The sequence below is a fragment of the Xiphophorus maculatus genome, chromosome 12, assembly GCF_002775205.1.
Source record: "Xiphophorus maculatus strain JP 163 A chromosome 12, X_maculatus-5.0-male, whole genome shotgun sequence".
NCBI lineage: Eukaryota > Metazoa > Chordata > Actinopteri > Cyprinodontiformes > Poeciliidae > Xiphophorus > Xiphophorus maculatus.
The window spans coordinates 3,023,623-3,047,684 of NC_036454.1; the positions used below are offsets into that span (position 1 = coordinate 3,023,623).

Genomic DNA, 24,062 nt, shown 5'->3' on the forward strand with positions numbered 1-24,062 from the left:
CAAAACAGAGCAAAACAGATCAGAACAGAACAGATCAGATCAGATCAGAACAGAACGGATCACATCAGAACCGATCAGATCAGATCAAAACAGAACCGATCAGAACCGATCAGTCCGACACGTCAACTGTGAGATAAACTCAGAGTTTTCATTAAACCCAGAATAAAAACCATTAATAAAATTAAATAAAACATTTAAAATGTTGCAGCGTTACTGATGAAGCTGCAACACTTTAAAAAACCTGCTGAGTTTTAATGAAACATAGAAACTAAACAATTTTAACTATTTTCTCTTTTTTCATATCTGCTTGTTTTTACTTCTGAATCAGCCGGAAATAAATGAACTGCAGACAAGAAAAAACTGATTTCTGTGGTTCTGAAGCTTTTTACACAATAATCTACAACCTGCAACATTTTTTTTTAAAGTTTCTGAATATTTACCTTTAAATCATTATATGGAAGACCCAGAGGAACAAAACTACATTTTGCTGTTTCTCTTACAAAAGAAATAATTAAATCATGCTCTTAATTTTTTTTAAATTGCACATCTATAAAATTTTCTATAAAATGTGATTTTAAAATGATTTCAGATTTTTCTAAACACTTCATGAGTTTCTGAAACGGGTTTTGTTTCCTTCGATCGACTGCAGAGTCAAATTCAATAACTGAAGTGAAATCTGTTTTCAACAAGTTTCCAATTAACTCAATCAATGAATCCAATTAACTTTAATGTTTCTGCAGCAATAAATCATGAAACGCGTCATTTCAGTTCACTTCCAACAAGGAGACGTCCTGTTACAACGGCTGCTGAAAAAACAACAAATAAATGTGATTAGTTGTTCCTTCCTGCTGCTTGAGCTCATCAAGAAAATACTGAAGCATCATTTTTCAGGAGACATTTTCCTTCATTTAAATCGTTTTTAATTTTAGTTTATTCATCAAAACTAAAAATAGTTTGAGTTTTTTCTGCTTTTCGGCATTTTTCTCATAAATGAGACGCAGTTCATGCAAACCGAAGGTTTTTACAGAGACTTTGTTGAAGGAAGACCTCAGAGAGGAAAGTTAAAGTTTAAACATTTAAAGCTCTTTAAATGCAATAAAACTGGAAGATTTTTATGGAAAATTCACAAAAACAAACAGAAGTTTCTTTAAATCAACTCTTCCTGTTAATAAAATAACACAAAATGTGTCTCAGATTAATAAAAATAGATGAAGCTTCAACTTTAAAACAGTTTGTGGTTTAAATTTCTCTCACATAAAACCCACAATAAGATGGAAAACCTTTAATAAAAACCTTTAATAAAAACCTTTAATTAAAACCTTTAATAAAAACCTTTAATTAAAACCTTTAATAAAAACCTTTAATTAAAACCTTTAATAAAACCTTTAATTAAAACCTTTAATAAAAACATTTAATAAAAACCTTTAATTAAAACCTTCACATTCACTTTTCAGTTTATTTTATTTCATTTCCCCGTTTTTTTTTTCTTCTGGTCTTTGAGCAAAAACTTCAAAATCAGAAGCAGAAACTCAGAATTTCATGTTTAATGGTTTTAAAACCAGACTTTATGATTATCTGATGATGTTTAAAATATTTTAATGATTTTCTGCTTTATTAAACCGTTTCAGGCACAAAAATGAAACGGTTTATTAAATTATGGGTCATGTTTCAGTACTAAGCTTTAATAAGTGAAGATTTTAATCTCATTTCCATTTAGAGAAATCCCAGATAAAATATTAGAATTTGATGAAAAGAATGAAAGAACGCTGCTGCCCCTCCCCCTCCTGTTGCTACAAACTGTTAGCCGCCGAGCTAAAGGAGCTAAACTGGTTTTCCTGTTTGGAAGAATCAAACTTTGCTGTTCAGTTTCATTTCTTGGTGCCACTCATGCTATTAAACTTCAAAGTACAAGAAATATTTTATTACAATATTCATACTATTTTTGACAAAAAGACAAATCAGGTTTTTACAGTGTAAATATCCTTTTTTGCCCCAGATTGAGATATGTTGACCTCCAGGAGGTCAAACAGACGCATCTTCTGTTAATGAGACGCGTTTGAGGAAAACAGGATCAATTATCACCTTTACACAATATAAATGTTACAATGTGAAACGTTTTGCTATGAGGTGATTTATGCTGTAATAAAGTGATAATATATGGTACAAATCTGAAAAACGCATTTCTAGAATAATAATGTTAGTTATAAACTAATGTTTCTCCATTTTTCTTGGCTCTTCCATTTATTTCTGGTTGTAAAAACTCAGATCTTCTGGAAAAGCAGCATCTCTTTATTTTGTTCTACATTTTAAAGTTGTAAAAAGTTACAGGAAGCTGCCAGAGTTAAAGTCTGAGCGGTAAAATGGAGCCGGATCGAGACTTCGGTCCGTTTGGAAACAGCAGGACGACAGAGAAACGTAAACGTAGCTGCTGTTCATGATGCTAAAGTTCAACTGGATCAGCTCAAAACCTCATTATTTAAATTATCTGCTGGTTTTTTACTCTAAATTTAACCTGAAAACCTGAAACTGAAGTCAAAGTTAATCCAGGAACCTCAAAATATGAGAAACTGGTTTCAGATCAGTTTTATGAGTGAATCAAATGACATTAAAGATGCAACACTTTTTGTTTTTGTAGCAAAATAACTAGTTAGATACATTATTACAGCCACAATAGTCAAAATTAGAGCAATATATAATCTAAAATTAGCCACAACAGTAATAATTCTTTCATTTTTTTTGTTTTAAAATGTTTAGTTTTAAATATTGGTTTTAATATAAAGGTACAGTTACTGTCAGACTCTCCATAATGCTGAGAGAGAAGCACATCAAACCTTTAAGAAGAGAAAATTATGAAAAAGAGAAAAAAAATCTCGGATCGTATCAGGAGGAAGTTTCTGCTTCAAACAGCAGCAAACAGAAACGCCTCAGATTCAGATTCATCTTCTGATGAAATAAATAAACCGTCTGTCTCCTTATTGGGCGTTCAGCAGGCGGCAGGTGGAAAAACGCCGCAGGTCAGAGAACTGAGCTGATTCATAAATCAACATTTTCCATGAATCCAGGCTGAACAAACACTCAGCTTCAGCCGCTGAGCTTCCTGAGATCAGATCAGATCAGAAGGAGATTTTCACACAGATCCTCCACATCTGAGCGGCCGTCGCCTCCACCTCCACACCTCCATCCCTGGAACCATCAGTCCATCCCATCACTTCATCACAGCTTTGGAAAATAGGGATTTTTTTCCACCAATGAAATCCTGGCGTCTCCAGATCTCAGGGCGGCCATCTTGTTGTGTTTTGCAGCTCCTATTTACTTGGACTTTGAATTCAGGTTAACTAACAAAATATAACAGTCAGGCTAAAAAATTATTATCTTTTACAAAAATAAAGTCGTATGACAACAAAGTTGAAAAACTGCCAAAATAAACTTTAATATCAACAGAAGACGGTTAAAATATTAGGAGAATGAAACAGTAAGTTTATCAAAAATCCAACATAAAAAATAAAAAAAATAATTATCCAAGTTTTTTTGGATGAAAATGAGGCAATAAACTGTTTCGCTTTTTGCATTTGCTGGATCTGACTGCAGGTTGAACTTTACTTTCCTTTTATGTCTTTTTACACTTTTTACGTGTTTATTCGATTCTCTGAATTCACACATTGACCTTTTTCATGCAGTTTGGGGTCAAACTTTGTTCCTCCACTGAGTTTCATTCACTTGATCTCAGAAGGACCAGCAGGCATCAGCTCGGACGCCTCTCTGCGGTCCTGCAGACGCCAAACAGACGCTCTGAAACACCTCCGCCAATCCGCGGCTGCAGAGCGTCAGACGTGGCACCGCGTGTCGGTGCGCAGGCTGCCGGGGGGCGGGGCCTTCCTGCCGTCTGCGCAGCCGAGGCAGGAAGGCAGCAGCGGCTGCAGCAGACTGCCCAGGCCTCTTCGGAAGACGCTGTTGGAGAGGCTGTAGATGAGGCAGTTGCAGAAGCTGTTGCTGATCGCCAGCCACGTGGTGAGAAACGACGCCACAGTGTGGCGGTACAGCCCGGCGCTCTCCAGCAGGAAGTAGAGGATGTAGGGCATCCAGAGCACGTAGAAGACGCTGGTGATGCGGAACAGCACCATGGCGTAGCGCTTGTCCGTGCAGCCGTCGCAGCGCTCGCCCCCGGTGGGCGTGGCCTGCGCGCCGAAGCGGGCGTGGCGCTGGCTGATCTCCCGGATGTGCTGCCGGCAGATCCGGAAGATGCTCCCGTACGTGAAGCAGACGGTGAGCGCCGCCGGCGCGTACAGCAGCGCCACGATGAAGGTGCTGAACGTCGGGTTGGTCCGCCACGACTCGGCGCACCACTGAAAGACGTCGCCATGGTAACCGGGCTTCCCCCAGCCCAGGAAGGACGGCAGGAAGACGAGGGCGGAGTAAACCCAGATGAGGACTATGCACGCCCGCAGCCGGCACGGCGTCACCAGCGTGGCGTAGGACAGCGGGCGGGTGATGGCGACGTAGCGGTCCACGCTGATGCACGCCAGCGACGCCATGGAGACGCTCTTCAGCACAGAAACGGCGTAGCCAAAGGCTTTGCAGGCGAGCTGCTGGTTGAGGCCCGGGAGGCAGCGCAGCAGGGACAGAGACGGCACCAGGCAGCTGACGCCCACCAGCAGGTCGGCGCACGCCATGGTCTGGATGAAGTGTCCGGTGCTGTGGTGGTGCAGCAGCGGCGCGCAGTGGAAGACAAAGATCACCAGCAGGTTCCCGGCGATGATGAGCACAGCGAGGAAGAGGATGATGGCCGCCTCCAGCAGGCAGGTGTCCAGGCGGTGGGAGTAACCCACCGCTCCCAGCAGGCAGAACAAAGGAGAGCCGCTCTGGTTCGGATTGGAGGAGGAGTTCATGTTGGGTCGGGTTCAGCGCCACACAGCGGTCATCCCATCTTTAAACTCCGTTCCTTTAAATCCTCAAAATGTTTGTCTGGTTTGCTGCTCAGAAAACCAAGCCGGATCATTGTCCTTCAGTCAGCGCGGCCCCCCCTCAGCCCGGCCCGGCCGCGCAGCAGCGGTTCCCCTCAGACGCAGGCATAACGCAGCCGGACTGCGCTGCTGCTGCTGCAGGCGGGGAGACAATAAGGAGGAAGAGTGATGCTGCAGAGCAACTCCTCTTCCTCTCATCACCCCGCGCTCAGATCCTAACCCTGAGCTTTGCTCGCCGCACACAGACGTCCAGACGCCGCCGCCTTCCTTCATCTGCTGCCGGGAAATGGAAACACTCCAAACACGTTGAGCTTTTCCTCAAACCAAAAGAAAGACGGCCGGGGTTCCGGCTGCAGGGTCCCGCATGGAGGATGGATGGACCCACAATGCCTCTCTCCTCTCCTCCCCCTGCTTCTTATCTTCCTCTTCATCCCTCCTCCTTCCTCCTCACAGACATTTCCCTCCTCCTCCTCTCTCCATGGTTTCCTGCTTTCTTAGAGAAATGCTTGCAGTGATTCCAGGTCTGTGTTAAAGCTAATGAACATGTTAGGATGGGTCACTGGGCTCTGAAACATCTTCATTACATTTTTCTTAGATGATGAGATTTTGGTCTCAGTTCTGTATTTTCAGCTGTTTTAGGGCGTCCTGTCACTTTAAATCCTGCTGCTGGCCCCAAACTCAACGTTTACTCTGACATGTGAAAATGGCTGCAAACAAATTCGTAATTACACAACTGTACTTCTTTGAAAAGCAGAAGTGGAGCCTCCTGCACAACCAATAAAAATGCAGCAAGTGATTTCTGGATCGTTTTCTTTTCCAGCAGCCATTGTGCAGCAGTAAAACCAGCTGACCAAACCTGCTGGAGCTCTCCTTGCATTGCTAGGCAACAGGCTGGGCTTCGCTGGGGTTGCTAGGTAACATGCAGTGCCAGCTGATGTATGATTTTATATTCTGAAGGTTTTTAAACGGCTCTTTTTCCAGACATTAGCTGAACTGTAACTTCATGGAGACGGAAGGTTTCAGACCCTCAGCCTGCAGACTGACGTCCACAGGAGGAGAAACACGAGGAGCTGCAACAAACTGAGACAAACTGAGACAAACTGTCTCCATAACAACATGTCAACAATGAAGCCGCTTCACAACAGACGTTTCTGTCCTGGTTGACGGAGATTTCAAGGGTCACCAGTCAGATGTTTGGCTGTTTTATTGTCTCAACTTTTTGTTTCTCCTTTGTTCTTCCAGGTTAAAGGTCATTGATGCCACGTCTGCTCAGCTTTCTGTGGCTCAGCAGCGTTTTGTGTTTTGTGATCAGACATCATGATGGTTTCACCTCCACCAGATCCTCCTCAGCTTGGAGGTGGACAGGAGAATCACTGTGTGACTGGACAGTGGATCATGTGACGCTCAGCCTGCTGCTGACCGAAGCTCAGAGCCGCCGGACACAAACACACAAACAAACACACATACACAAACACACACCTTAAACCAGCAGATGTTGGGAAATTGCAGCTCTACCTTCTTGCTGTGTTTTTAACCAGGTTGTTGCCAGGAACAAACTTCCCCAAACGAACAGTTTCCATGTGGAAATCAAAGGGAACGTCACCGAGTTCAGCAGCTCCTGGCTGGTAAAACTCCTGAGTCACAGCACAGCGCCTCCCTGCTGAGGGAGAAACATCCAGAATCAGCAAGATGCTCCTCATTCCTCCAGGCCACCAGGGGGAGTCTTGAGTAGTTACCTGTGTAACTATGCTGCTGTTCTATAATATTGTAAAAGACTTTAGTATAACACATTTTCTTTCTTCCTCCAGTCTTCTTCTGAACCTGCTTTCAAATCATGACATCCAGTTTGGTTTGGTTGTCGACTCCCCCTAGTGGTCTGGAGGACTTCTGCTCTGTGGATCAAGTTTGCTGCATTTCATATGTTGTTTTTGATATTTGCAGAATTTTAGTTTTGGTTCCCGTTTTATTTTATTGTTTTCTTTTCTGTTGTTTTTGTTTTGAAGTTTACATCACTCATCTGTTTTCTGAGTGATGGTTTGTCCACACAGCAAACATCCTGCAGAGTTAAGGATCAACTCTTTACTCCACATTTTAGTGAAAAACAAAAAGAAGTTGATACTGCAGCCATTTCACCATGTAGCTCTTCATGCTCTGTGCAGCAGAAAAGAATCAGACGTTGGTTTGACTTCCTCTCTGCTGCAGAGGCAGGAACAGGCTGCGTCCTCCTGCAGTGCTGAGCTTCAGCTGACGGTTTGTTCAGTCATTTATTAGTTGTGCAGACATGAACCAAATCTTAATTGACTGTGGCACCAGGAACTGCCCCCCCCCCCCAACCATGTGAACATGTGCTTAAAGTTTATTCAATTCCTCTGGGAGCTCCTTCAGGTCACACTGTTACTGTTTTTCTAAAAACAGAACAGAGGAAAACCCAGAAGAATTTATGCATGAAAGAAATAAACTGACGTTTTATAACCCAGTCAGTGATGCTCCGACTGGAAGAAACCAGATTTTACTGATTTTAGCCTCAAACTGAACCTGGAGATCTGAGTATATAATCTAAAAATATTTTAAATGAGACTCTTCTGGTGATTAACGCAGCGTTAAAGAGTCACTGGCTGTCAGATGCTCCAGTAACTGACTGTAACATTTCACTCTATCACACCACTGACGCCCTCTGGTGGCCAGTCTGGAAACTCCAGTCTCTTGTTTCCGTTCTTTTCTTTCAGCAGAATCAGCTTTTTTCAACAAATTATTTAAAATATTTATTTTAACTTAAAATATTTAAATATTTAGTCTGATCTCAGTCTCAATTTAAAGGTGGAAATAATAATATGAGCAGATCTGAATACATTTGCAGAAAAAACACTTTACAAAAAAGTGTTTTCAGTACAAAAACAGTTTAAACAAAAATAGAGACGAGATTTCTGGGAGTTTTTTTCATTCTAACAACAAAAGAATAAAATCACACAAACAGCTTCCAGGATCTTTGAGCCAAAGAGAAGGAATCCACTGAGTTAGTTAATTTAATCATGAATTAGAGGTTTTCTGATCATGAACCGGCACAAGAACTATTAAATCCACATTTCTGTTTTTAGATGAATCTCTCCAGTCGGTTAAACGTTGTTCTCAAACCTGCTTCAAATGAAAAGATCGTCATTTTATCACCAGAAAGGCAATAATTTTAGACTTTATTCAGTTCATCAGTTCATCATGGTGTTAATGAATAAATCCAGAGTGAAAATGGGAATAAGAAGGAAGCAGATCAGAAATCATCACCTGCAGCTTCAGCCTGAATTATCGCTGCAGCAGCAGAAGAGCAGAGATGTGAATAAAAAATGTGTGAATTCAGATTTTATCCTGCAAGTATAAAATAATCCTGTGCATATTAGTTCATAAACTTCCTTGTTTGTGTCACTGACAGTGAAAAACATGTTTGATCTGAGAAACCAGTGATTTATTCAGCGACAGGAGATGAAAGGTGTAAATTAGTTTTAATTTAAACTCTGAAAAGTGCAGACAAGAGAAAAAAGTGATGATTGAAGTGGGAACAAATCCTGATGACTTCAGGTGGAGCAGCAGGTTTAAGACAAACGGCAAGAAAAGACACAAAAAAAGGTTTTAATTCATCCAAATACGGTTAAACGTGTCTGAAACTTTGTGCACCATTTTCTACACTAAAGCTCAAAAATGAATGAAGGTCAGAAATATGTTTAATCTGCTATATGAGCTATAACATAAAAATTAAACATGAGTTTATGTATGTTTTCAGATACAACAGATAAAAAATGACTAAATTACTAAAATGTAATAATCATATTTAAATAAATAAAATCTCCCTTTCAGAGACTTGAGAGGTTTTCATGTTAGTTTTAAAAGCACATCTAAGTTTTTTATTTTTATTTTTTTAGTTTAGTAGAAATAAAAACTCAGTTTAAACTAAGAGATTTGAAACAGGAAAAATATTCTGGATTAGTTTTGCTTTAGTATAGTTATCAGTTTTAAATAAATAAAATCATGATAAATAAGATTTTATTTTCTTGTATGAATATCTTGAGTTTATTTTTATTGCAGGAGTATTTTATGCTGATTTATGATTAAATGTGAAAATCAGCTGGAATCAAAACCAAAGATCCAGATTAAAACTGATCAATTGTCTCATTATTTAATTTCCCTTTTTGATCAATAAAATATGTTTTAAATTGAATTAAATTGACACAAAGTGAATAAAGTCCAGAAAGCAGCTAAACTGGAAGAACCAGAACCAGAACCAGAAACCCAGGAAAAACCAGACAATATTAGAGAAAATTATTTATTTGCTTTATCAAGTTTTTCACCAAACTGAACAAACTTTACACATTTCTTCTTTTTAGTATCTCGGTAACAAAAAGCTGTTAGTAGCAGGAGGAGTCTGAGTTTCAGAGCTCCCCGTTGTTTTGGGTCGGAACAGAGACGGTTCTGATGGGCGTGAAGCCGCTGTAACGTCCGTCCGGACTCGGATATTCCTCCCTGATCCTCCGCACGCAGCAGCGGGGGATGACAGGGTGGGAGTCATCAGGGGGAAGCCCGAACCTCCAGCTGATGAACTGCCTGTAGGCGCAGTGACGCAGGGCGGCGGGCTGCGCCCCGCCAGCAGGGGGAGCCAGAGGGTCCTGGTAGAGCAGGACGGCCTGCAGCAGTGAGCGGTCCAACACCAGCCGCCTGAACGGAGGAGACGAGGCGATGCAGGCGCCGTCGCTCCGCCTGCAGCACAGCTCCTCCTGGGGGAGGGCAGAGGAAGTGCAGCAGCCGCATTTACACCAGCCTGGCTGGCGCCGTTTGGGGTCAGGGGTCAGGTTCTGGTCCTGGGGAGGCCCAGCGTCCGCGCCGACGTCCGGCTGCAGGAGACAGAGAGCGGCTCTCAGGTGTCCCGAGTTTTCCTGAGGGGACAGAAAAGCCTGCAGCTTCAGGAATAAAACTCAGATTATGAATTATGAGACATTTTAGTGTCACAGGTTTGGGTTGAACCCGGCCGGCCCAGCGAGAGTCCAACTGTTACTGGGAACACTCTCCTGAACATATCTGAGCATAAAAGGTTTACCAGTGCTGCACGGCTCAATGAGCCACAATGAACCGGAGCAAAGTTCATTCCTCTGCTCCGGTTCTACAGACGTAGAAAAACTAAAACGTTTTTTAGAAAAGCAGCTGAGAACCAGAACCAGCTGTGCTTTACTGCTGCAATGACTCTGATGGAAAAACCTTCAATACACAATAAGTACAAATGGTTCTGATGTTTTAACATAATCGTGGTTTGAGTCTATTTTGGTTTTTGGATCTTTGTATTTTATTTTCTAATCACCATCAAATTCAGCTGAAAATGATTGAAGTTAAACGTGTTAAAGGAATCACAGTGTGAACAGTGGAAAACCTAAAACTGCAGTAGCTTCATGTTGAAGTGGTTCTTGCAGGCCTGGACCGGTTCCGCTCCGGTTTCTTACTGAACCAGCTTTACCTTGCGCGGCAGAACTGAGATGGGTTTTATGTTTTGGAGACTCTTCTTGCGCGACCTCTTGACCAGCCGGAGCTTCGCTTCATCGACGTACGACACGCAGAGGATGCTCTGCAACACAGTCAGAGGAGTGATGACCTCATACCGATCGCTTCCCCAAACACCGCCGGGTCGCATCCTCACCTGCTGCGCGTCCCGGACCGACTCCACCTTCCTCTCAGAGTAGTTCTGTCCGACGTCTGCAGAATAGCAGCTGGTTTCCAGCAGCCAGTCGAGCAACACCGTGGTCTGGAGAAAATGACTGGTTTTATACCAGAACCGCTGGACATCAACTCAAAACTGATGTCTACAAAAGCATTGAGCCTATAGTGACATCTAGTGGTAGGGAAATTCATGACAAGCCTTTCTCTAGTCAGTGAACATAAACGGACTGCAGCTCCGTCCACGTCAGTCTGAAATGTTTTCACGGTGGATGTGTGACGGTGAGCCGCTCCTCACCAGAGCGTAGTACGACAGCGTCGACCCGATGTAGATGATGAGCTGAATGAAGCTGAACTTCCCCGCCTGAAACACAAACCAAACATTTAGTTTTTATCTCCAGAACATCAACCAAACATTCAGAAACACGGAGGCCAGGAGTTCCTCAGGGTGGAAATAATTCTCCAATTCTTTCATCAATAAAACACCTGAGCCTAAATGTTGCCACCAATCAGAATAGAGCAAGAAAACTTCTTGTGTCAGGTAATTGTATTGAGTGATAGAGGGGTGTCCAAACATTTTGGGTCCAAACATTTTGAGGATCAAAAATGTTACGTTGAACAACAAGGAGGAATCAGAGCCGCCATCTAGAATGAAACATTAATGAACCTCGGGTACATTAGAAACTACAAAATAAATGTCTGACAGCAGAAAGAGGAAAAGCTGATCATCATGACTGATAACCTCCACGGTACGGAGAAACGTGGGGATATTAAGAAAGTTGGACTGAAAGATGAGGGAGAGGAATCAGTTGGATCAGTGTCATAAAATTATGAATCTTTAATCTCCTCCTAAGTTTGGTTTGTTTAATTCTTCCCATTTTTGGCGTTGGCGTTGGTGTTGGAACTTTAAGTCAAAGGTCAGAAGAGAAGAGGAGACCAACCTGTCCGAACACCATGACATCGAATCTGATCCCGAAGGCTTTGTAGAGCGTTCGCTCCTCCACGCCGTTCACCACGTTGTACTTCGCAAACCTGAGACGACGAGAACAAGTTTAGGTTTTTACATCAGATCGATTCAGACCGATCCTCCTAATCATTCAAACTCTTTATTCTTATGGTTTCCATGGCGACTCTGATGACCTGATGACCTTCACCTGAAGTTGAGTCCGGGGTAAAGCGTCTTGTTGCTCTCTCTCTCATCCAGCCGTCTGAAGGAGTACCTGGGCAGGCAGCGCTGCATCAGCCGGTCCAGGTTGCAGTCCCATTTGATCTGAATGCCGATGACGCCCCCCTGTGGCCAACAGGGGAAATAACGGTTAACCACTAGGACTCCTACACATTTCTAATTTAATATTTTTAATATTTGCTGTTGGTTTTCAGGCTTTTCTGCATGAAGCAAACATATTTTACCCCCAGCCCAGACCATCACACTACCTCCACCATGCTTCACTGTTGATATGATGTTACTATTTGGAGAGATTGTCACTACTTTTACTTTGGGAGGTTAAAGCGTTTTGAGTTGATGTTGAATCTTTTTTTCTCATTTTTAGAACAAAATTCTTAATTTCAAACATGAAAATGTTTTTTTGACAAAAAAGTTAAACAATAAAAACCTTTTGTGTCAAAGCAAAACCTAATTTTTACAAACTAACGACAGTTAAATGAACACAATTAGCATAAAATGAGTTAATAAACATTCACCTCCTGCAAGTCAGTTTTTAAAAGGTCTTCAGTCCTTATTTATAGAAACAGGTGGGAGAAATGCTTCTTCTACAATAAGTTAATAAAACCCATTTTAGTAGAGAGGAAAATGAGAAAACATCATGAACCCTTAAACATTTGCTGCTATTCGCCTCACAAACTGAAGATCGCTGCTTCCTGTTTTTATTTTTATAATCAGTTTCATTTCTCTCAGGAGAAGCAAAGGTCCAAACAGAAAAATCTTCCTGCTGCCAGCCTGCGTTCAGCCGGTCGGATGAAACCCGTTCTGCAGAGCAGAGTGGAGGTTCCTGCAGGGCGTCTCTACCTCCACGGCCATGTCGGAGAACTTCTCCCCGGCCTCTCGCACCAGGTCTCCCAGTCGGAAGATGGGGCAGAGCGAGTCGTTGCCTCTGTGGCAGCTCCTCAGGTAGGCGTCGTTCATCTGAGGGAGGATGTTCCGACTGCCAAACGGATCCAGAGTCAGAGACCTCAGTCAGGAAACGCTGCAGGCGGCTGGATTTAACCAACCGTACATTTCTTTATTCCTAGTAAATGGCCTTGAGAAAACATTTGCTGTGCATAATCTGAATCTAAAATCACATTAAAAGGCTCAGAGAAACTCCTGCAGCGTCTGATGGGTCTGAAAATTGAAAAAGTTTCTGAAAAAATTCTCACCGGATGAAGTTGAAGGCTGGAAATCTGATGTTGTTCTTGATGAGGACGGTGAAGTTTTCAGCTGCTGCCAGCAGAGCAGGTCTGAAAGAAAAATGTTTATTATCACATAAAAATCTGTGTAAAGTCCTCAGTCATCTTACGCTAAATCAGTTCCTGATCAACAGTTCCTAAGAATTTCTGAAGTTTTTCAAAAAGAAATTCAGTTGATAGAAAAACCTCTTTAAAAAACTTTGTTGATAAAAAGTTTTGGATCTGGGATGAGGTGTTGTTTAGTGAAATTGGTTTATTTCACAAAACTGCAACAGAAATACTTTTTTTGCATCACATGATCAACAACCGGATGTTACTACTGGCGGAAATGAAGAAGATGATGACAGGAAGTAGTTGTAAAATGATGGCGTGAAATGATTTTTATAACTTATCATGTGAACAAACTTATTCATGTGTTATTTCAAAATCATTTCCTACCTAAAAGAAACAGTGCAATTGTGATATTATATATTTTTACATTACCGTAATTCAGTGTTTGTAAAGGAAACACAGATTGTGCAACTGAACGGAGGTTCTCAACAGAAGATAAAAATACAAGATAAACACAGAAGAATAATTTTTTATTATAAAATAACTATGAGAAACATAAATAGAAACTCAGTGACCTTGGAGGGCTTGTCTGGGTTTCAATCGGACACCAAGCAGAAACTTCACAGGTTTTCTTCATCACATCAAACTTGACGCAGGATCCCGTCTGAATCCCTGCAGGAGGAAAACGGTCCTGAGTTTGTTACAGCAGAAAGATTCCTGCAGCGGAGCTGAAACAAACCGCAGAGCTGCAGCTGCAACCGGTGCGTTAATACAGATTCTGGGTGTTTCGTGATTTAACTGAAGCAGCTGCAGCCGGCATGCAGGCGAGTGATTCACATGGAAGAGCAACACTGAGAGGCTTCTGCAGCCGGCCAGTGAAACCAGTTTAAACTTCTGCAGCCGTTCAGTGAAACCAGTTTAAACTTCTGCAGCCGTTCAGTGAAACCAGTTTAAACGTCTGCAGCCGTTCAGTGAAACCAGTTTAGACTTCTGCAGCCGTTCAGTGAAACCAGTTTAAACTTCTGCAGCCGCCCAGTGAAACCAGTGGGTTTACCGTGACTCTGCTGGTCCCAGGCTCCTTCCTCACAGTCCTGATCGGAGCGACACAGACGACCTTTAGAGGGAACCTGGGAGACAAACAGGCAGAACCTTTAGTCCAATTTTATTGTGGTGCAAAACACTTTAATCTCACAACCTGAGTGGAGTCTGGACTGAAAGTTTTAATTTTTTCTCTGTATTTTTCCACTGTAATGTGATGGTTTTTTGTTTGGAAATAGTTTTTTGTTTTCTTCATGTAAAATGTTTCCAGTCAAAAATAACAGAAAACAAAAACATTGCAAGTTAATATTTAAAGCACCTCTGCACATTTTCCCTGCTTCTGATTCTTCGTCATAATAACGTTGGTCACCACAAAGAAGGAGTTTCTGTCCTAAAAAGAGAAGAAGAAACGACTTTCAGTCTTTTTCTCAGCAATATTTATATTTTTGGACAGATGATGAATCTCCCACCTGCGGGGAGCCGCTGTAGTCGACGGCGTCCCACACCACCTGCCCGACTCCCGGCAGGCGAGTCTGAGCCACACCCTTCACCTTGGTGGTGACGGAGCTCACAACCAGATCAAACTCCTGGTACTTCCTGTTCCACAGCATCATGATGCTGAGAAAACAAAGTAAAAACACATTTTAATCAAGCTCAATATTAAAGTTTATGCCAGGAAAACCGGAATAAAATAGTTTGTTTGGAAAAAACTTCTTAAAATATGGCATCATGACTGAAGTTTGCAAAAATACATTTGAATTAAGTTGAGGAAAACAGAGATGATCATCGACCCCACCATGTCTGAAGAAACCCAAACGAACCAAAAATCTCAGACCTTTAAGCCACTTTCTGTTTATTTTTATTAACTTTTAAATTTATCAGCTGTAAAAACTGAAAACAGTCTCTATCAATAAACTCCCTAAATTCAAAACTTACTTTTAATTGTGATTTTATGTCTAAATTGTATTTAAAAATTCATTTTGCTGAATTTAATACATTTTAAATTGCATTTTTTAGCTGTTATTGCAGATTAGTTGCATTAATAATTTGCTGAGTTTCTGCATCTTTTTCCATGAATTCAGCTTCAAATGTCTGCAGAAAAACTATTAGTTCAAATTTACTGCAGGGAAAAAAGAGACGCTACAAAACGACCCGATTCTTTTTTATTAAGGTTTTTAAAAACTAAATTCAGAACAAGTGCAGCAGATCAGGAGTTAATGGGTCGGTTTCAGAACCGTTCAGCAGTGAAGTGGAATAACGGAACCAGTGAAAGTGCGGCAGCTCCCTGCAGGAAGATGCGTGGGTGTGAAATATTTCCTCTCACCAGATAAACAGCAGGATCGCCCCGTTCAGGCTCCATTTGAGCGAACCGAGCCGGACGCTCTGGATCCGGACCAGCTTGTTGGTTTGGTACTGACAGAGGCCGAGCGGGTCGCAGCAAGGCATGCCGAGAGGAGAGTCGGAGAATCGGCTGGAGTTCGGCAGGAGGAACCTCGGAGTGACTCGTCTTCCTGTGTGGACCGGGTCACATGTCCAGCTGCGGATCCTCACAGCTGCTGCGGCGCCTTTAAACCACATTCTGATCAAATCAACCCAATACAATAATTATTTATAATACTTCTGAAAAATAGTTTAACTAAAATATTAAATATGGTGAAATATTTTATTCACAGTTTGAAATAATTAATTACCAAGAAAGAGATAAACTTTTAATTATATATTTTTTAATTTAGATAATGTTTCCGGTTTTCTGTAAATTCATAATTTTGTATCTGTCATTTCAACTGTTGTTTCCTATTCTCCTCCGCACCGATTTTAATGGCCACCAGATGGCGGCATTGCACCGATTTTAATGGCCACTAGATGGCGGCATTGCACCGATTTTAATGGCCACTAGATGGCGGCATTGCACCGATTTTAATGGCCACTAGATGGCGGCATTGCACCGATTTTAATGGCCACCAGATGGCGGCATTGCACCGATTTTAATGTCCACCAGATGGCGGTATTGCACCGATTTTAATGGCCACCAGATGGCGGTATTGCCCAGATTTTTAACTAACTTCGTGCTGTTCAGCACCTGGAATCAGATGCATGTTAGAAAACGTCTAAAGACCCAAAAACAGAGTTTTTAAACGAAACACAAGATTAAAGCAGCATTTTAAATTAATTTAGTGTTTAAAAATAATGTTAAGCGTTATGTTCTAGTTAAGTACCAAGACTGCGGTTTTAAACATAAAATAAACTGAAGGATTAAGAACAAATTATTTATTTTTAATTGTAGAAACTTTCATAGCTTTCAGATTATGATCATCTAGAACTAAAGCAGATAAAGTAGGAGATGATACGAATTATGTCTTGTATGCTGATCTGGATAAAATGGACAAGTTTATTTTTTTTAAAGTCTGGCGTCTTGGATGGAGAGCAAAAAATTACGAAGATAATAAAATGTGTCTAAAATTTTGCACATTTCTTCTCATATGTCAAGGCAACGTTTTAGTTGCTTTGACATATGTTTATTGAGTTTTTTGCTGCAGGTAACAGAACCGTCTCCTTTCAGGTCCAAAGATCCGATGAAACTGATTCTGTCTTCACACATCAACATTTTGAAGTGCAAACTGAATCCCCATACAGAGGTTCTTATTTGCAGCAGAACAGGAAGAAAAAGTGACCAACAAAGACAGAAATTCATGGTTGCACACAAAGACGTCCTCTGTAGCTCCTGCAGGATTCACTGAGCTGCAAACAGACGACAGACAGAGCAGCGTCCAGAAATCCATCATTCTCAGCAAACATCTGAACATATCGCTGGTTAAGGAATAATGTGCCTAACAGTAAGTTGTACTGAACTCCTGTCGTCTGCTAAAAAATAAAACATTTTGTAAATCAGTTCATATTGTTCCTGTTTTTATTGAACAGTTCTTAGTTCCAGTTTTAATCCCTTCTCTAACTGGATGATGGTTCAGTTCTTTCAGATTAAACGTTTGGAGGCGTTCTGCTGAAACAACCAAACATCAGATTTTTATTTCCATTTTCTCAGCGGAAATACTTGAGGAACATTGGTTTGAGTTTCTGGAGCTCGGTGTTGTTGGTCTGCATCTTCTGCTGCAGGCCGCTGGAGTTCAGCAGCGCCTCGTGGGCCTGGTCGAACAGTTTCACTCCCAGCTCCTTCTTCACTCGTTCCCTCCAGGCCGTCAGCTCCGGCCGGCCCTGGAACGGATCCACTCCGACTCCCAGAGGCTGAAAACATCAGCATGACGGCTCAGAACAGGAATCATCACATTCATTCATCACTTAAACCGGAAATTAAAAATCTCTTCAATGCATTGAAACCATTTCCACAGCCGCCTCTGATCATTACTGGACATTTATCGCCTCATTTATTACTGTCATAATAAAAATGTTAAAGTTAAGGCTGACTGGTATATGAGCATCAACACCAGATGAATAAATAGTCATTTTTTAACATGTTGGTTCAGACAGATATTAATTAGTAATGTTTATTTCTTCTTGCTGTTTCTGGAGGAGAATTTTGTTAAATTCTGGTTAAATTTGTGGTAAAAGTTTTTGACGCTGAAGAGGCGACGAAGTGCAAACCGCTTCAATACAATAACTAAATGTTACACATCAGGTGCCATTTAAAAGCAGAGGAGCTTCTAATGTGATCCAAACAGAAATGTAAGTTTCTAAATAATGAAATGCTGCAGCGTCTCTTCTGCCTTTCTGACAGAACGAAGCCGCCGTCCTTCAGAACCGGAGCTTTCTTCACCAGGTTGAGTTTTTCAGACTCCTCAGAGTTCTGCTGCCCTGACGTAAAAACACAAACCAAATGACAAAGATCTCTGATTCTACAACAGTATTAGTGTCAGGCTTAGGAAAAAAGAATAAAACTTTATGACAATAAAGTCAAAATAATGCAAAAATAAAGGAGAGTGATTTTTATGAGTTCCTCCACAAAAATAATAAAAACTACATGAGGAATGTTGAACATCTTATGAAGTTATGTTACTATCAAATTTACAAAAAAGTAAAGCTGTAATCTTTTAACACATCAGCTTCAGATTATTATCAGTATTTGAAATTATTGTGCAAACAGATGTTTACATTTCCAGGAAATAAAACTACAGACTTGCTGAGTTGATCAAGTCTGAACTTTATAAACTATCAAAGCTTTTTTCTCAAAGTTTTACATTTTTCTAGTAAAATTTCACTTTTACTCTGATAATATTATGACTTTATTTGCATGATTTAAAAAATATCTATAGTTTGACTCTAATATTGATTCAAGTCAAAACACAGTTAATATTTTTAATACATGGAGCCTAAATGTATCTTCAACATGCCTGAAAAGCAACTTTCACTCTTCATATCAACTCTGACATGTTTTTACTTTATTTTCCCTCAGTGAATAAATACAGTCTGGCTGTAAAATCTGTCCATGGAGAAGTTAAAGCAGCATCAGCTCAACCCGTCGGACTGAGAGCTTCCTGCTGTAAAAACGTTGACTGATAAATCACCAGAAACTCCTTCTCACTCCAGAACACGGTCATTAACTCAAACATTTTTACTGTTTAAACTGGAACTGGGTTCCAGTTTAAAACTGTTTATAACTGGGTTCCAGTTTAAACATGACGTCACAAAGCAGCGTCCAGCTCACCTGCCAGCAGATCCACCAGCCTGAACTCGTACGGGATTTTCTCAAGGAAGCGGCCGCGGCACGGCGGGGACAGCAGGTCCAGACAGAGCTGCATGGTGCTTCACTGCTGCACCTGTTATCCAAACCAGCCAAAGCCCCGCCCCCCCGGGGATCACCACGCTGACCTTTAACCTCGCCGTGGTCCAACATTTTGTAAACACAGATGAAAATCTGGTTTTCAGCAGTAATGAGGAGTTACTGCCTGGACCAAGAGGTCAGACTGAACCTTCAGAGCCACATAAAGACAGTTACAAACTCAGCCTTCTAAAATCTGAAGAACTTTTCCAGGATTAAAGGAAAAAGTCCCAGAAAGATCTAGAGAAACTCATCCGTCTTCACAGGTTTGCCTAAAAATAATCAGCTGTCTGACTGAATTTTTATTTCATTTTTATTCTTATCACATGCATCATCTTCAGTTGCATCTTGAATTTTGTTGTGCTGCTTGACAATAAAAAAATAAATTTCATTATGAAGAGAAAAGCTTCTAAATTTGGGCCTTTATTATTTTAGGTGTAGAAAACCTGAAGGGTGTAAATGGAGGTGATGCTGAACTGATCCGCTGCTCCTGACCTCCATCACACTGGCTGCTGTGGTTGAAAATAAAAACTGAGGATAAACATTTTATTAATGTTCATAAAACTAATAATTCAGCTGCTAGTTTGATACAGTGTTGCTGCTTTGAAGCTACTGTAGGGGAAAGTGTTTGTAGCTGTAGCTGCCAGTCCTGTGAATTTTGCTGCATGGAAATAAAAGCAGTTCATCAGTTCATATTGTTCCTGTTTTTATTGAACAGTTCTTAGTTCCAGTTTTAATCCCTTCTCTAACTGGATGATGGTTCAGTTCTTTCAGATTAAACGTTTGGAGGCGTTCTGCTGAAACAACCAAACATCAGATTTTTATTTCCATTTTCTCAGCGGAAATACTTGAGGAACATTGGTTTGAGTTTCTGGAGCTCGGTGTTGTTGGTCTGCATCTTCTGCTGCAGGCCGCTGGAGTTCAGCAGCGCCTCGTGGGCCTGGTCGAACAGTTTCACTCCCAGCTCCTTCTTCACTCGTTCCCTCCAGGCCGTCAGCTTGGGCCGGCCGTCCAGGCCGTCCACGCCGGCTCCCAGAGGCTGCAGACATCAGGAAGAGGCGTCACAAGCAGGAAACGCTGTCATAGCATTAATTCAGCAGTTTAATTAGAAATAAAAAAGAAATAAAAACACCTTTTGCATTAATCTAAAGTATGTAATCTTTAGTTTCCCTCCAGTAAATTGCTACATTTAAATAATTTAACTGGATTTTAATGATCTAATAATTATTTGTTTAATCAAAGCATCAATGACTGATATAGAAAACTTATAAGATTTTATTAAATGTATCTGAGAAAATACATTTCTGAGTAAAAAGTTTAAGAAATCACAAATCTTTTTTCTTCCAGTTCAAAATCATGTGTAACTTTATTTATTAATAATAAAATACATTAAAGCTGCTAAATAAATACAGTTATTTATAAATTATTAATAAATATTCCATGAAATAAATTAATAAATGTCCCGATAAAATAAAACAATTTTTTTAAACCTTTTTTATTTATTTCAATATTTATTTATTTATTTCAAAATGTAATTACTATTTAATAATTTATTGATAACAGTATTTGTTTATTTGAATGGAAACTCCATGGATAAATATTGTTTGCTAAAAAATAAATAAATAATGAAAACAGTTTTTATGTGAGTTTTACTTTTTAACTGACTTTTTCTAAAATGTTTTTCTTGTTCTTGTTTCTGTTTTCTTGTTGCAAACCTGAAGTTTGAAGCAACAGTAAAAAAAAAAGGTTTGAATTTATTTTAGGTTTTTAGCATCATTTAGTTCTTTTGAAAAGATCTTTGTAATTATAAGTTGTGGAAGTTTAACACTAACTGTAAGAGTTTATTACAGTCAGAATCCTTTAAGAAAACATTTTCTTTGGAAAAGAGGCAATTAAATTTGTTTATATGTTGTTGTTTTTCTAAAAGTATATCAATAATAATGCATTTTTAAACAGAGGAAATCAGCTCTGATATGAAAAAACACATGAAAGGCTGGAGGAAGCAGCAGTTTGATGTGAGCCAGGTGGAGCAGCTGCAGCTCCAGGTGGAGCAGCTGCAGCTGCTGGTGGAGCAGCTCCAGAAGTGACAGCAGCAGCAGCAGCAGGTAACCAGGTGTTTGTATCATTACCTGCATGACCTCCACCACGGCCGCCACATCCGCCACAGAGATCTTGTTCCCGACGATGAACGGCTTGTCCTGGAGGAATTTCTCCTCCAGCAGGTCGAGGGATTGCTTCATGTCCTCCAGAGAGACGTCCAGCTTCTCCTTCGGGGCCTCAGAGCCCATGATGAACGGGTACAGAGTCTGACCACAGAAATCATTAGTGAGGCCCTGCTGAAAGCTGCAGCAGGTAAAACATGAACTACTAAAATAAAAACCATTAATCTGAAAGTTTATCTTACAGTTGTAATACCTGCAGCACTGATGCTGTTACTGATGCTGTGGTTATAAGATTTACTGTGTTTTTAAACATAAAGTCTTTTTCTTTGCCATCAGCTGAATTACTTTTCCCATCCACAAGTCGATAACTGACTGAGCGATATTTATATATTACTACCAACTTGGTAGTAGTTGGTAGTTACCAACTTTGCTAATTAATGCCTCTTGTGATTTTCATTAGTTTTCAATGATGCAAAACATCCAATTTGCAGTTTTTGACATTTAGCATCATTTTATCTTTACTGAGTAACAACTGTTTTTTAAACAAATATGCACAAGTAGCTGCAGTCAGACATGTTCCTATGACTTTAGCACAACATAAAGGAACAAAGTAAACATGAAGTTATTAACAGTGTAATGATCAGCGGCTGCAGCGTGGGGCTGATCTGGGACACGAACCCTGAACAGGAAAACCTTTGAGCAGTGAGACCGGAGGTTCAGGTGCTGCCAGGACAAGTATTCATTAACACGAGCTCGCTGCTGCAGCTCCGCTGGAAACCAGTGATCAGCCAGCAAACATTTCTGCACCAGGTACTGCAGGATCGCAATGCTGCAACACACACACACACACACACACACACACACACACACACACACACACACACACACACACACACACACACACACACACACACACAGTCAGTGCATCAGGCATGTTCATTAAGACCTAAAGACATGAAAAACATCTGACACATAATCTGTCTGAACAAAGAAGGTTTGTCTGTTTCCTCCACTATTAATTATACTGAAGTATTAATACATTCAATATTTCAAGTTAATTTAACTCGCATGCAGGTAAAAAGCAGTCAAGTCCTTAATAACTGATTCTCATGTCTGATTTATTTATTATCTATAAAAATGATCCAATTGTGAATTAAAATTCTAAATAAGTCAAAAGAAACAAGCCTAATTTTTAAAGCTGAAGTTTTGTGAACCAGTCTGTCGGATGAAACATCTGTGCAGGATTAATGAACTTGTGCTTCAAACTTTAAATTAATTTCATTAGCTTTGTTTTATTATTTATTATGAATATTTAGCAGCATGGATTCACTGTCTACTGCAGATATACTGAACAAAAAGGATTTTTCACAATCAAGTGAAAGTTAAGCCACCAGATTTGGATCTGAAGAGCAGATAAACAAAAAAATGACATTAAATAAATAATCTGTACAACGACTTGCAAAAATATTCCTGCAACATTTATTCAGCTGCCAATCTGTGCAAAAGTTCAAAACAGGAAACAAAGAAAAGTTGCAAAATAACTAAAACCTGTCAGTAAATCTTCATTAGAAACAGTTTCTGAGTGTTTGTTTTATTCTTGTTTGATGTTTTAGGGGCATAAGTGGCCATTGTGCAGTATTTAAAACAGGAAATGGGCAGAAAGTGAGGAGGGGAAGTTCCCAGCGCCGGGTTTGGACCTCAGAGTCTGATTGTGAGGCGCCGCTGCTGCACCACAAACCGCTTTGTTTGTTTTATTAGAGTAAAATGCAAAAAGCCTCAAAGTAAATATCTGAACTTACTGACCGGAGAATCTAAACAGTTCAGGACGGAGATAAGAGTTTAGATTCAAAGACAAATAAAATGGTTTATTACTGGATAATTACAAAACCTCAGGCAGATTTATGGAATGTGAATAAAAATATTGGTATTTATAAGATCCTTGATTCACTCCACATGTTTTATTTTATTTGAGTTTTATTTTATTTTTCTGTTTTAAAGCTCTGCTGGACGACTGAGAATAAGACACCAGTCTGAGTTCTCCAGGGAAGTTCTGCTTCCTGTTCTGGATCTGAACATTAAATATGAAACAGATGCTTTAGTTTAACTCTGTGTGTCTTTACATTCCTCAGCTGGAATGCAAAGACACACACTGTTCTTAGAAAGTGAAATACTTTCTGAGAACAGAAATCTGAGGGGAAATGTAACTGGATGAGTTTCAGTTCAGACCGAACTGCTGCGTCTACCTCTCTGTCAGAACGAAGCTGCCGTCCTTCAGAACCGGAACCTTCCTCACCACACTGAGTTTTCCAAACTCCTCAGTGTACTGCTGCCCTGAAACAAAAACACAAACCAAATCACATCCGACTGCAGCCAAAATACACCCAACAGATGCTTAAAACGCAGAAAAGTGACCAGAATCCAAACATCAAACTAACTTTTACTCCTCTGATATGATTTTTAACTTTATTTTCCATTTGGAAAAAAGTTTGTCATGATTAGAGAAGCAGAGCTGGACCGTCTGGCCATGGAGGAGTTAAAGTAACTTCAGCTCGCTGCGTGGGAGCTGAGAGTTCTGGGTGAAACGTAAAAACACTAACGGCTCACCAGAGGCTCCTTTTCCTTAGACCAGAACCGAGTCGTCAACTCAAAGATATTCAGCACAAAGTTCAACTGACTGATAATTTCCAGACAAAGAAATCCTTTGCAGTTTAGCGGAGCTGCAGCTCAGTTGTATCTGGCCGCTCCGTGTTTGTGTCTTCAGCTGACCTCATCCTGTAACTCACCTGCCGAAAGCTCCACCAGCTTGAAGGCGTAAGGGATCTTGAGCGCCTCGGCGAACAGGTAGACGGCGCGGCACGGCGGGGAAACCAGGTCCAGATAGATCTCCATGGTGCTGAGCGGCTGCTGATGCTTCCTCTGCTCCGGCCGCGCCTGTTATCCCGGCTGCCGGGAGCCCCGCCCCTCCTCGCTGGGCGACGCGCTGATTTC

The 24,062-nt window shown here is 40.8% G+C and overlaps 4 protein-coding genes across 4 annotated transcripts; all 4 read right to left on the reverse strand.

Annotated features, from left to right (window-relative positions):
- Positions 1-1,441: 1,441 nt before the first annotated feature.
- On the reverse strand, positions 1,442-5,441 carry LOC102233796 (probable G-protein coupled receptor 21). Its single transcript, XM_023343235.1, has one exon. It carries the CDS (start codon positions 4,884-4,886, stop codon positions 3,825-3,827), a length of 1,062 nt encoding a protein of 353 aa, XP_023199003.1. The 5' UTR covers positions 4,887-5,441; the 3' UTR covers positions 1,442-3,824.
- Positions 5,442-9,256: 3,815 nt separating this feature from the next.
- Positions 9,257-15,719, reverse strand: LOC102233539 (P2X purinoceptor 4). Its single transcript, XM_005812518.2, has 13 exons — positions 15,466-15,719; positions 14,612-14,759; positions 14,461-14,532; positions 14,158-14,230; positions 13,679-13,775; positions 13,023-13,103; positions 12,673-12,808; positions 11,801-11,937; positions 11,588-11,678; positions 10,945-11,010; positions 10,630-10,734; positions 10,450-10,557; positions 9,257-9,877 (listed from the first exon to the last, which is right to left on the reverse strand). Exons 1-13 carry the CDS (start codon positions 15,717-15,719, stop codon positions 9,377-9,379), a joined length of 1,869 nt encoding a protein of 622 aa, XP_005812575.2. The 3' UTR covers positions 9,257-9,376.
- Positions 15,720-17,031: 1,312 nt separating this feature from the next.
- On the reverse strand, positions 17,032-19,002 carry LOC111610313 (glutathione S-transferase theta-1-like). The gene is made up of 2 exons (XM_023343877.1): positions 18,799-19,002; positions 17,032-17,381 (listed from the first exon to the last, which is right to left on the reverse strand). Exons 1-2 carry the CDS (start codon positions 18,985-18,987, stop codon positions 17,178-17,180), a joined length of 393 nt encoding a protein of 130 aa, XP_023199645.1. The 5' UTR covers positions 18,988-19,002; the 3' UTR covers positions 17,032-17,177.
- Positions 19,003-19,601: 599 nt separating this feature from the next.
- Positions 19,602-24,020, reverse strand: LOC102232758 (glutathione S-transferase theta-3-like). Its single transcript, XM_005812515.3, has 5 exons — positions 23,858-24,020; positions 23,318-23,405; positions 21,753-21,903; positions 21,042-21,218; positions 19,602-19,951 (listed from the first exon to the last, which is right to left on the reverse strand). The coding sequence occupies exons 1-5, from the start codon at positions 23,961-23,963 to the stop codon at positions 19,748-19,750; spliced, it is 726 nt and encodes a 241-aa protein (XP_005812572.1). The 5' UTR covers positions 23,964-24,020; the 3' UTR covers positions 19,602-19,747.
- Between the last annotated feature and the right edge of the window lie 42 nt (positions 24,021-24,062).

Bases quoted from the DNA above. Each gene is read 5' to 3' on its own strand.
- LOC102233796 (XM_023343235.1), bottom strand. From the start codon at position 4,886: ATGAACTCCTCCTCCAATCCGAACCAGAGCGGCTCTCCTTTGTTCTGC.
- LOC102232758 (XM_005812515.3), bottom strand. From the start codon at position 23,963: ATGGAGATCTATCTGGACCTGGTTTCCCCGCCGTGCCGCGCCGTCTAC. The intron at 23,406-23,857 runs GTGAGTTACAGG...TTTTTGTTTCAG, and splicing joins GCTGGTGGAGCTTTCGGCAG to GGCAGCAGTACACTGAGGAG. The intron at 19,952-21,041 runs GTAATGATACAA...TGATGTCTGCAG, and splicing joins CCGTGGTGGAGGTCATGCAG to CCTCTGGGAGCCGGCGTGGA.
- LOC102233539 (XM_005812518.2), bottom strand. From the start codon at position 15,719: ATGTGGTTTAAAGGCGCCGCAGCAGCTGTGAGGATCCGCAGCTGGACA. The intron at 11,011-11,587 runs GTTGGTCTCCTC...TTTGTGTTTCAG, and splicing joins ATGTCATGGTGTTCGGACAG to GCGGGGAAGTTCAGCTTCAT. The intron at 10,558-10,629 runs GTGAGGATGCGA...ACTGTGTTGCAG, and splicing joins CGGTCCGGGACGCGCAGCAG to AGCATCCTCTGCGTGTCGTA.
- LOC111610313 (XM_023343877.1), bottom strand. From the start codon at position 18,987: ATGTTGGACCACGGCGAGGTTAAAGGTCAGCGTGGTGATCCCCGGGGG. The intron at 17,382-18,798 runs GTGAGCTGGACG...TGATGTTTTCAG, and splicing joins GCTGGTGGATCTGCTGGCAG to CCTCTGGGAGTCGGAGTGGA.